Raw genomic sequence first — 12,630 nt, 5'->3', positions numbered from 1 at the left:
GGGTATCTGGGGAGCAGCAGCAGGACATGCAATGGGGTGCAGAGGAATGCAGGGGTGTACAGGGGGGGGTCTGGAAAGCAGCACAGCTGCATGCAGGGGAGTGCAGAGGAATGTAGGGGTGTACAGGGGGATTTCTGGAAAGCAGCACAGCTGCATGCAGGGGAGTGCAGAGGAATGTAGGGGTGTACAGGGGGATTTCTGGAAAGCAGCACAGCTGCATGCAGGGGAGTGCAGAGGAATGTAGGGGTGTACAGGGGGGTTTCTGGAAAGCAGCACAGCTGCATGCAGGGGGGATGCAGGGGGTACAGGACGTGTCCGGGTCACATGTAGGGGGGATGCAGGGGAATGCAGAGGGTTTGCCGGGGGGGCTGCACCGAGGCTCGCAGGGGGGATGCTGAGGTGTGGAGCGGGGTTTCCGCGGAGCGGACCGGTACATGAAAGGGGATGCAAGGGGTTGTTCGGGGACACCTGGGGCGATGCAGGCGGTTATCCGGGAAGCAGTACCGCGTACACACGGGGGGTGCAGGAATGGCAGGCGGGATGCCCGGCGGCAGGCAGGGGGATGCAAGGGGGTGCTCAGAAACCGCCCCCCCTCCTCCGGGCGCCCGCTTACCCGCCGCTGCCGCCCGGCCGGGCCCTCCCCGCTGCCTCCACCCTCCCCCCCACCCCGCCCGGAGCATCCCCCCGCCCCCGCCGGGCTCCGGGGCCGCTTTAAAAGGCGCAGCTCCCCGCTCCGCCCAGCTCGGCACCGCGGAGTGCACCATGCCCGCCGCAGCCGGCCCCGGCCCGGGGAGCGCGGCCGCTCCGCCGTCCTCCCGCCTCTGCTTGCTGGTCCTGGCGCTGGCGCTGAGCGGGCGCGGAGCCGCGGCCGAGCCCTCCCGCACCGTCTACACCAACCACTGGGCCGTGCGGGTGCGGGGGGGCCCCGCCGAGGCTGCCCGCCTCGCCGCCGCCTACGGGTACATCAGCCTGGGGCAGGTAAGCGGAAGAGGGGAGCACCGGGGGGCGGGCAGATGCCGGGGTACCGGGAGCGGAGGATGCAAAGGGGGCTCGTACCGGGAGCCTGAGGGGGTCCTGGGGTCGTGGAGCTGTCAGGGGTCCCGGGAGCGGAGAGGTGCGGGGGGGTCCCGGGAACTGTCGGGGCTCCCGGGAGCTGCAGAGGGATCTACATCGGGGGTCTGCAGAGGGTCCCGGGAAGATATCGGGGGTGCCGAGGGGCCGGAGCTGCGGGGGGTCCCGACACCGGCAACCTGCAGGGGATCCCGCAAGTGGGGACCTGCCGAGGGTCTTGCACTGTCGGTCCCGGCTTCTGGAAACTGCCGGGGGTCCCGCGGAGCTGCCGGGTCTGTCGGCACAGGGGTGGTGCCGGGGGTCCCAGGGAGATGGGCCCCTCCCGCCCCCCGGAGCGGAGGGATGAGGACGATGCAGCGATGCTGGCGGAGCGATTTGGCACGGGGGGGCGGCCGGGCAGCCCCGACTCCGTTCCCCTCACCTTGGCCGCCGCTCCTCGGGGTGTCCTCGCCCCGCACAACCCGTTCCCACACCGGCTGCGGGTTGCACAAGTTCCTCCCATCCCGGCGAGTTACATTTGTGGATTTAACAAACTTTGGACTCTCTGGCACCGGGTTTATCGGAGATGTTGAGAACACGAGGAACTTTTGCTTTCCATCCCCCGCAGAAACACGGATGGCTTAAGGTGACTTTCATCACGGCAGCTTCTTTTTCCTGTCAATTTCTTCATTCTGTGTAAGCCCAGATGTGGGCTGGTGTCCTCAGAGCTTCCTCCGGAGTTTATTACCTTCCGCACTGCTCAGCGCTCTGCTGGCTGGGTGGCACTTCAGGTTGTCTTCCTGCCCAAGGTGTCTCCTGGACCATAAATTATATCCTCACTTTATATTGCAACCCTGCTTTTAAGTATAATTAAAGTCACGAGGTGCTGCGTAAACAAATTTGTGGGGGGGAAGGCTGAATCTGGGACGGTGTTTCCTGCACCAGTGTCTATGGGGGACAACCCTGCATGTCCTACCCTCCATCCCCTACCTGCTGTGGTTGGCTCTTGCCCCACTGAGGAGAAAATCACTTAAATTATTCAAATGCCTCTATCACAGGGCCGGGTCAATGCTGTTGTGCAACCCAAAGGGCTTTTCGATGTTTATCCCTCTTCAGCCAGAGAATATCTTGATTGAGCTTCCCACTCTCCTGGTTTGCATCAGCCTCACGTCAGCTCCTGGGTTGGGGTTTTGCTGTGTCCCTGCCCACTGGAGCATTTGTTTCTCACCAACATTCCAGCTTTCCCAAGCTCATCCCCGTAATATCAGAGGCGTGTGGCCCATGGGCACAACATGGCCCCATTGGAGCATCTCCCCCACCCCTGAGCCCTTCCCCGGGGCAGCTCAGCGCAGGCTGGAGAGCAGGGGAAATATTTCTGTGGTTGCATCAGGTTGTTCCTGGCTCCCGCCTTTCCCGCGGATGCTGGGAGGTCCTGCACCGCTGGGGCTTCCCCAGCTGCTCTCTGTACCCTGCCTTCGGCTTTCAAGACCCCGGGGCTTTTCCCACAGGAGCTTGTCCGTGGTCAGACCCCAAGGAACTGCTTTCCCTGTGCTTGTGGGGGCCTGGGTGTCCCCAGCTTCCCCCGCCGCATCCTCTGCCCATGGAGCTGCTGGGGACAGCACTGTCCCTGGTGATTTGTGCCCTCCCTGGGGGCCTGGTCCTGCTGGAAAACCCTGCCAAGGGGCTGTCACCATGCCACGGGGAGAGGGTTAGGTGGAGGCAAATGGTGGAGTCCCACATGTTGAGGGAGGAGGAGAGGTGATGGTCACGGAGGTAGCACAGCTGGGTGCAAGGAAGGCTCAGTTGTTGGCTGGTGAGCTCTTTTCCTCTGAGATGCAATCCTGGGGTCTGCTGTCACATTCTTAGCTGGGAAGGGCATTGCACACACCCGTGTCTGCCCCATGTCCCAGCTGTCCTCCCATGTTGCCATGCCCAGCCCAGCCACCAAGACAATTTTAAATCCTTCTGGCTCACAGTAGAGTGACATTTTTCTTGGGGAATCATTTTCATCAACTTCTATTGAAGTGAAGTAAACAATTAAACAAAAGGAAAAGACTTTACACCCCCAAATGGCTGCTTGTTCCTCCCTGCGCTGGGCTGGGAGGAACCAGGACAGGCCCTGGCCGAGGGCTGTGTGGTGCTGGTGCCCTAGGCAGCACCTCCACTGCCATCCTGGGGTGGTGATGAGCCTGTTCCTATCCCAATAACGGGATTTATCTGATTTATTTTTCCTTGTGCGATGTCCAAAGCGTTGCATTTTGGGAGGGCTCTCATGTGCTCAGCAGTCTCTCCTGTGGTGCAGGAGGTGGGCAGGATTAATTTGGGGCTGGAATTGGAGCTTTCCTGGATATTTGTTGTCTGGAGGAGGCTGGAGCGATGGTGTCCTCGCAGCCCTGGGCCCTGTCCTTACTGGACTGAATCCAGCTGTGACCATCTGAGAATGACATTCCTGAAGGCAGGAGCCCTTGTGCCTGCTGGGCATGGGTGGTGTCCCCAGGAGGGGACCAGGCTCGGCCTCCCCAGCCCGATCTGTCCTCCTGCAGGACACCAGCACGGATGCTGGTGTTTTCCAGAAATGGGCTGGTTTGGGTGAAATGCTGGAGGACTTTGCTGTGATGAAGAGGGAAGAAACAGGCTCAGCAATTCTCTTATGGGCTCTAGGGCTGCCATTGGTGGTGTACAGCTCCCAAAAAGCTCTCCTTTGCAATACCTCATTAGCTGCCAGCAACCTTGAAACTGTTGGAAATACTAATGGCTGTTAATGAGGCAGGGCAGGGATGGATGCTGCTGCAGGAGCGTCTCCCAGTGCCTCTCCTGCCTCCGTGCTTTTGTGGGGGCCTGCCAGGCAGCATGGGGATTTGTGGGAGAAGGTGAATGGAAAAGCAGGTTGGGAGGTGGCCGACCCCCTTGCAATCATACCTCTTTTTAACAATGTTAAGTATTTGTGGAGTACTCCCTCTTGGCAAGGACCTCTGGAGGTCTCTGGTCCAACCCCCCCCAGTTAACCTGCAGGCTAAATCAGACTGTGTGGAGCCTCAACTGGGTGAGATTTGAAGTTCTCCAAGGGTGGAGATCCCACCATCTCCCCAGGCCCATGTGTCACCATCCTACCCAAAGAATTTGTCTTTATACCCAGTTAGGATTTCTCCCCTTGCAACTTGTTGCTTCTCATCCTTTTGCCATCCATCTCTAACTACATGGGTCCCACTGGAGCCATGAGAAGCTCCTTCATCTTCCAACTCTTCCCCATTTGGCTGGATGACACTGGCGGGTGTGTGGTTTTTTGAAAGTGGAGCCATTGACACCCCTTGCATAGTGACAATGGCATTGTGGGGAGCAAAACACATTCATGTTGCTTCTGAATTGCTCCAAGCTTGTTCTATCTGCAGCTCAGCCGAGCATGGTGGAACCAACCAGGGCTTCCTCTGCCTCAGTTAACAGGGGAGAAGAAAACTACCTTGGTGCTGTCTGCAGGAGAAAACTCAGATCTTTTTGGTGTCTCCAGTAGTCCCATCCCCAGGGGTTGCATTGCTGAGCCCCCACCGAGCTGACTGACCTCAAGGAGGAGAAAGAATACTCTTGCATTTAAAAATAAATGGCAATTTTGAATTTTTCTCCTTAGAATAGCTCAGGTAGAAGTGGCCTCCGGAGGTCACTGGGTCCAACCTCTGCTCAGAGTGGGGCTGGTTTTCAAGTTAGCCTCAACTTAAGAAGGTTTTTCCTTATTTTTCCTTCAATAAATCCCAGGAGAATAAAGAACCTGGAGCACAGGGTGCTTCTCCTGCTGCTCTCACCAGACATCCCCAGACCTTGGGATGGGTTTTCTCCCTCCCTGTCTTCTTGCAGATTTGCATTGTGTGGTAATTTTGCATTTGTTTCTGAAAAGCCCACTCTGGTGGGGAACAGAAGTGCTTCTTCAGCTGATGCTTGTTTATGGAGCATGATCCTGTTATGACGAGTGCCAGAGGGACGGGAGATGAGAATAAACTGAATATTATAACCCTGCAAACTCAAGGCTGAGCTGGTAGATGCGGAGCTGAACCTGAAGTGTGGCCTCATGCAAATTTTCCCTACAATATGGGGACGTTGGAGCATCCTCCTCTTTCCTAAGTACAAGTGAATTTAAGGAATGGGCCTTAAAATCCAAATGCAGATTGCAGCGAGCAGCCACTTTGCATGTAGATGTTACAGAAAATGCACAGCTACGCTGTAAAGCAAAGAAAAAGGTGGTGGTGGAGGGGGAGAGAGCGTTTAAAGAGCTTGAGTGGAAACAAATTACAAAAATCACTACCGGCAGTAAAGACAAGTTGGTGAAATGACGTTCTGGCATAAAAGGCAGAGCAAAACTAATTAAATATTTAATGCTTGTAAGAGGCACTGGCACATCTCAAGGTATTAAGTGTGATAAAGATGTAAGTAGTTGTCATCATCTGCTTCAGCATCTGGTCCGGACAAACCTGTTTGCTCCCCCCACCCTGTCCTGTTGTAGCCAGCCCTGGTCTGGCCTCGGGGATGTCACCCTGGCTCCTGGGTCACATGTGGCTTTGGGGACATCACATGTGGCTTCAGGGGTGTCACCCCAGCCCCTGGGTTGCAGACAGGGGCTCATGGCACAGCTCACCCTGGTCCCTTGAGCCAGGCACAGGACCTGCCCCTGGCTCTCAGCAGCTCCTGGCCATGGGGTGGGTCTTTTCAGAGGGGAGATAAAAAAATCAGCCTCAAGGAAAAAGGAATTTTTACCAGAGACCCAACTTGTACCAAAATGGTGTGACCGGGGAGCTAGCTTTTGGGTTTTCCCCATCCCTAAGTCTGCGAATCCCTTTGGGATGCTCTTCATGTGGTGCCTGGCCAAGAGAACCGCATTGTTGCATAGTCCTGAGAATTTATCTGTGCTTTGGGGATGGAAAAGAGGAGTTAAGGTGTCTCCAGCTGCTGGGATAAAAGGGCTGGAGGCAGCGCAGCCACCCAGGGTTCATCAGGGTGGTGTGGCTAGCACGGCACCTTCCTGCAAATATGGGGCATTTCAGCTCTGTTCAACAAAAAAACCACAAAATAAACAAGAAAATACAAAAAAAAGGCAAAAACTTGTAAAGGAGGAGCGTGGGGCTTTCCTGAGCTGAAGGGAGCCGGTGGGGCTGCATTTTCCAGCTTGCCTTCGCTCCCAGGCTGCACGTACCACTGGGGAGGGACTTGAGGCAGGGGCATGTTATGCATCCCTTGGGAAAGCATCACTGGTTTGCTTGGAGATATTTTAATTTTATTTTTTACTCCTGCTGCCATCTGTGACTCCAAGTTAAGCACAGTTATATCCTGCACTTCCACGGAGCATCCCAGGATTAGCAGGGATGGCGTTCACCTCTCCTTACGGGGCTGTTTGTGCTGCTGGAGTGTTGGGTGGGGAAAGGCAGCGGGATGAGGCACCGCTCCCCCAGCTCTGCTGCAGCTGCTGAGCTCATTTTTATCTCATTATTCCTGCTCGGGAGATGATGGAAGGCGGTTTGTAAAGATGTATTTAATGGGTGAAAATTCATAAAAATGTTTTCTGCGCTCTGTTGTGCCGGTGCAGCATCTAGCAGTGGCACTGGGGTTAGTGCCAGCATCCTGCATCCCCTCCCTGAACATCGGGTTTGTGTTGCGAGACGCAGCTGCACCAACACACAAAGGGGTGCTGCCAGCACCAAAATGAGGTGAGCCACAGGAAAACCTGTTTTTTTTAATATATACATATTTTATTTTTTAAAACCCTCTCTTTTTGCAGATTGGGAGTTTGGAAAACTACTACCACTTTCACCACAGCAAGACGTTTAAGCGCTCGACGCTGAGCAGCCGGGGACCGCACAACTTTCTCCGTATGGACCCCAAGGTACAGGGCTGAGCAGCCTGGGGTCCCCAGCCTCTGAGGGGGTGGTGGTATGCGGGTCCCCATTTCCCCTGCAGAAGTCCATTGACTTGATCCAGGTCAAGTGTGAGCTTGAGCATCTTGCAATGACATGTTATGCTTGAACCGCAGCCCTGTGCGTGCACGGGGTGACTCATTGGCCATGGGTACGTCGATCGGTGATGAAAAATACTGAGAAGTGACTAAATGTTAACATCTGCCTGAAACCAGGAGGAAGAGGGAGAAAAAAGCCTTCCAGGGTAGAAAGGCTGCTGCATGCTCGGGGTGTTGATCCAGTTGCCACAACATTTGCTGCCTCTATGGTTGCTATGTGTGAAATCCTTGGCAATGGCCCTGCCTTGCTTTTTCCTAGAGCAAGCATCTGAAGGGATTTTTTCAGTGCAGCTGAATTGACGAAAGTATCAGGAGGGCGGAAGGAGAAGGCGAGGAGGGACAGGCAGGACCTGGGTGAGCTGGGTTCGGAGTGATGACAGCAAAGGGCTGTGGCTCTGCCTTGGCTTTCCCCTCCCCAGCCCTACCTGGCACCTGAACCCTGCAAGATGCTACTTCTGCAGTGCAGTGGAAGGGTTAATGTGTAGGGAGGGGAAAGGAAGAAATAAGTGCAGAAAAAGTCATTACAATGAAGGTACCTGTGCTGCAGCAAGTGCTTGCACCGATGCTCCTGGCTGCACTTGGGATACTCTTACCTGAAATATTTCCAACTCATCATATCCCATCCGCATCTCTCCAGGCCCACACAGCACCCCTGCTTTCCTCAGCCAGCTGGATTTCCAGTGAGATTTGCTGTTAAATATTTGGGCAGGGTCTGTAGCACCTTTCTGAGGAGGCACACAGGTGACGTTGCTGGTGGGGTGCCCTGCAAGCGTGCTGGGCTCTAATGGAAGCTGATCGCCCTCGGGGAGGTGCGCAGGCATCCCAGCAAATGATGAATTCAGCTCTGCAATTGAAATAGTACCATTTTGATAAGTCTAGTTATAATGCAAACCAAATCAATGAACTTTTAGTCTTATTAACATTTACCTTGCCTCGCTCTGTGGACTGCAAACTGGAGCAATTAGCTCCTGTTCTCTTAATCCTTCCTTATCAGTTGGAGTTCAAGGCCTCTTGGCATGTGTTGTCTCTCCCATGCACATTTGCAAATTGTTCTGGAGATATCTCAGCACTTGGATGGGAAAACATCACCGTGAGGCACAAGGAGACAGGAGCTGGAGTAGCGAAGATGGAAAGAAATCTTGCAGAAAGCCTGACAAAACAGCAAATTCAATTATTTGCAGATGTTGGGTGGTTCATGCCTTCCAGGGACTATTGTTTCCAGTGCCGTTATTTATCAGTTTGCTCTGCTGTGGGGGTTGGTGACACAAGGACCAGGCATCACCCAGGGTCCCGGTCCCTGAGGGACCACGCTGCTGCTGAGCTCTCCTCATGCCCCAGGAGCCCCCCGCGGCTGCGGCTGCTCTGTTTGGGGCTGATATGATGTCGTAGGTGATGGAAGGGGAGGAGAGATGTGGCAAATCCAGCAATTCTGGGGGCAGGTTGTGGTGGTGAGGGTAAGAGGTGTGGAGACGCATTGGGATGCAGAGCAGGGTCATGCTGGCTTGGTGGGATGATCCTGTTGGTCCTCATGGTGCAGGACCCTTCAGCCTCACTGCTCCAGTCTCTTAATCCTCATCGGAAGATGTTGCAGCCTCAGTCCCTGTGCCTTTGTCCGTGTATCACAGCAAAAGCTGGGGAAGAGGCTGGGGCACAAGTGTGATGGGAGCGGCTGAGGGACCTGGGGGGTTCAGCCTGGAGAACAGGAGCTGACGGGAGACCTTCTGATCTCTAAACTGCCTGAAAGGAGGTTGGAGCAGGGAAAAAGCTGCTCTCTTCTCCCCAGCCACAAGAGACAAGTCGAGAGGAAACAGCCTCAAGTTGCGCCAGGGGAGGCTGAGGTTGGATCTGGGGAACAATTTCTTCCCCAAAGGGCTGTCGGGCATTGGAACAGGCTGCCCAGGGCAGTGGTGGAGTCACCATCCCTGGAGGGGTTGAACAGATGCAGAGATGAGGTTCTCAGGGACATGGGGTAGTGCCAGGAGTGGGGTACCGGTTGGACTGATTCTTGAAGGGTCTCTTTCCAACCAAAATGATTCTATGATAAAACCAACCCCACCTAAATTTCTGCCATGCTTTGTGGTGAGCATGCTGGAAGCATCTGGTTTGTCCTGGACCTCAGCTTTCATTGCTGCATATCCACTAGAATAAGTCAAGCAATCGCTTTTCTGGAGCTGCATCCTCAGCTGTGCTGGTGATCATGTTCGGTGGAACCACCCTGGGTGGCTGAATCTGAGCATCACCCATGGAAATTCCCAGAGTAAGGGGGAAAGTGAAAAGCTGCTGCTCTGTTTCCAGCAAGGGCGGAGGGTTCGGCTCAGTGATACCTGTTCCTCCTCGCAGGGTCCTTTGGCGTCACTCATGGTGGCCTTGTTTGCAGGGATGGACCTGAGAACCCCCAGGCTCAGGACTGTGTTGCAACAATTTTGGCCATTTCTAGTAGCAAAATTTTCTTTTTTATTTTTTTTTAAATTTCCAAGAAGCTTCTCCCCCCCACAAGATGAGTGCTGGAAGTGGATCTGAGTTTCACAACCCATGGCAGTGGTTGCAGGGATGCCCTGGGCTCCTTCCCGCTCGTCTTCCCACACCAGCGGCATCAATTTAGCAGAACCCCACTTGAAATCAATGCTGTTAAACTGCTGATTTCTTTGTGTCCACACAAGACTTCTCCATTGACTCCTGGCTGGCAGCACTGGGGTCGATCAGGAGCATGTTTAGGATGAAGATGTTGCTGTGTGGCACTGTAGCTCCAGGCAAAATCCTGTGAAATCCTACATTTTCCTGGGGTTCCTGTATCCGACAAAGCTGCAGGTGATGGCTGTGACTGAAGAAGTGAGACCCATGGTAATGCTGCCAAGGAGTGCTGCTTTAAGGAAAAAGGCTGGGTATTTGAGCCATATCCTCTTTTTTTGTTGTTGTTTTTGTTTGTTTTTTAACTAGACCATGAAGTTGTATTTTTACTTCTGATACTTAAATCCACCATCATAAAAGCAAAGCAGCATGCTGTTGTCAGCCAAGGCAGTGTTGAAACTAAATTTTCTATGAAATATAAATATATGTTTTTTCCTTTCAACAGTTTTTCTTTAAAATATAGATGTTTAAAAATCAAGCTCTAGGCTGGAAACTGTCGTGTTTCTGATACCCAGCTCCCCATCCACCTCCATCCAAGTCAGAAAGCTGCAAACCATGCAAGAAGCACGCTGTTCAGCTGACAGTTTTCACATAAACGATCCCAACAAAAACTTGCATTTCAGATTTTTTATGATTTTTCATTACAAAACCTTAGTCAGAAGAATAGAGCCATCCCCACAAGCAGCTTTGGTGTTCCCAGAAGACCCCGAGCTGTTGGGATGTGCCTGGTGAGGAGTGATGTGCTCTGGAGCCCTCCCAGCTCATCAGCTGGTGCAGCCCTTCTCCCCCCACCATGAGCACATGTCAAGATGTGGTCTATAAATTATTTTTACAACGTGTTTTTAATAAACCTGGGTTTTATCTTTGTGCTGAAGGCAGGAGGGCCCTTTTTGTGAGCAATGAAGGGTCTGAAGGGGGGAAAATTCTCGCTGGGGTGGGATGTGGCTGCTCCCAAACCAGCGCCGTAGGCAGCTCTTGGCGCAGGCAAACACGGGCATTTCCCAATCCTGGCCTTTTCCGACCCATTTCCCATTTGATCTCTTCGTGTGTCATGTCCCACTGAAAAGCAAACAAATGTCAGAGCGGTCAGCCCCAAGGCCACCTCGCTCACCACCAGTACCAAAAACACCTCTCGGGAGCTGGCCACATCCCCTGAGACCTGCCGTGGCTGTGGGTGGTCACCACAGGTATTTGGGAAACATATTGTTTGTGTAAAGTCCCCAGTTTTATTATTTTGTCAGGAGAAGAGGAGCTGGAAGGTTGAGCAGCCCCGGAGCTGGGTGGTGAAGTCTCAGGGCTGAGCTGCAGCCTCCTGGCCAGGGGGAAGGATCAGCCCCAGAGTTAAGCCAAGCTCCTGAGTCCAATGTTTTGACTAAACACTGAAATATGTGATTTGTCTCCAGTGGGACTTCAGCATGTGCCTCAGTGCTTCGTTAAGCCCAGAGAGGCTTTGGCATGTGCTTGGAGGCGACGTTATTTACACTCAAGAGTTTTGCTGCACCGGGAGGTCCATGGCTCGGAGAAGACAAAGAGCCAAGCTTGCCCTGTCTGTCTGTCTGTCCATCCATACCTTAATCCCCCCAAATGAAGCTACTACCTCTGCAGCAGCCCTGCCAAAGGTGCTGGGGAGGTGGTTTTCCAGTGCGTGGGATGATGCTAGGATGGGTCCAAGCGGAGGTTTGCATCACTTCTGCATCTGCATGCAGTTTCAGCAGGTGATGCTGGAATCTGTCCCCACGGGTGATGCCTGTCCTGGTGCCCAGGGCCGATGCTGACCCACGGCTCTCCTTGCAGGTGGACTGGCTGCAGCAGCAGGAGGTGAAGCGGCGGGTGAAGCGGCAGGTCCGAGGGGAGCCCCACGTCCTGCCCTTCAATGACCCAGTGTGGCCCAACATGTGGTACCTGGTGAGTGTCTCCTCATCGCTGCCCTACCAGAAACCTGCTGCTTTATGGGGGGGTAATTTATTTTTAATCAAACAAGTCATCAGTCTTTGCTCAGCCTGAACAGTAATGAAACACCTTAATATCAGCAAATGTGCTTTGCAATAGGATCTTGAAATTGTAAATTAATACTTGGTAGAGTCTAGTTTGAAGTGTTTTACTGCCATTAGCAGCCCCTCATTATGGTCTGCATAGCAAAGGCATGGGAGGAACACCACTGCAGTTTGCCCATCCAGGAGCTGCAGCCATCTATTCCCAATATAGTTTTTTTTCTCTCCTGTCTGCTTCATCGATCTGTATTTGACAGGGAAATTCATTGAAAATTAAGCACAGAAAGGAAATGAGCACTTCAAAACCAAAGAGCCCACAGTATTTGAAATGGCAGAGGAAAAGAAATAGGGAGATAGCATTGCCTGGATTAACTGCTGCTGGATGGCTTTGATCAATGGAGTAAAGTTATAACAAATCTATGAATTATATGGTAGGGAGTGGAACATAAATATATTTTCTGGTGGATTAAATGGGCTCCCAGCCTGGCTACTTGCTTAGATGGGCTGAAATGGGTTTGCAGCCCATCTTGCAGCTTGTGCTTGTTGTGTTTCCCCCCATAGCACTGCAGTGATAAAAACAGTCGCTGCAGGTCGGAGATGAACGTCCTGGCAGCCTGGCAGAGGGGCTACACCGGGAAAAATGTGGTGGTCACCATCCTCGATGACGGTATAGAGAGGAACCACCCCGACCTCCTGCAAAACTACGTGAGCTGGGAGATGGATGGGCTGGGTCCTCACAGTGGAGAATTTCAGCATATAAACACAGTTTAAGACTGTGCGTTGGCAGATGAGAAGAAAAGTGATTTTTTAGAAAAAAAAAAAAAAAGCCTGAGATGTTTTTAAGAATAAAATGAGGTTTTCAGACAAGAGGGTTTGGGGGAAACTCCCTTTGCAGCTGCCTGGGAAGCAGCCGCCTCCCTCCCGCTCGCCAAAAACCTGCATGGACCCACTCAGCCCCAGCTCAAACCT

General features: G+C 53.3%; 1 protein-coding gene across 1 annotated transcript in view; it reads left to right on the top strand.

Moving 5' to 3' along the window:
• Positions 1 to 754: 754 nt before the first annotated feature.
• The window catches only part of PCSK6 (proprotein convertase subtilisin/kexin type 6), a 36,177-nt gene continuing 24,301 nt past the window's right edge, over positions 755 to 12,630 (top strand). The window contains exons 1-4 of the mRNA XM_082061431.1: positions 755 to 978; positions 6,809 to 6,913; positions 11,465 to 11,575; positions 12,223 to 12,366. Of these exons, the coding sequence (XP_081917557.1) occupies positions 763 to 978; positions 6,809 to 6,913; positions 11,465 to 11,575; positions 12,223 to 12,366 (576 nt within the window). The 5' untranslated portion in view covers positions 755 to 762. The remainder of the gene's footprint in view (positions 979 to 6,808; positions 6,914 to 11,464; positions 11,576 to 12,222; positions 12,367 to 12,630) is intronic.

This window comes from Streptopelia decaocto, assembly GCF_964273445.1.
Source record: "Streptopelia decaocto genome assembly, chromosome: 9".
Taxonomy (NCBI): domain Eukaryota; kingdom Metazoa; phylum Chordata; class Aves; order Columbiformes; family Columbidae; genus Streptopelia; species Streptopelia decaocto.
The sequence above is the reverse complement of the archived record's forward strand: the minus strand, read 5'-3'. Positions and strand labels throughout refer to the sequence as shown.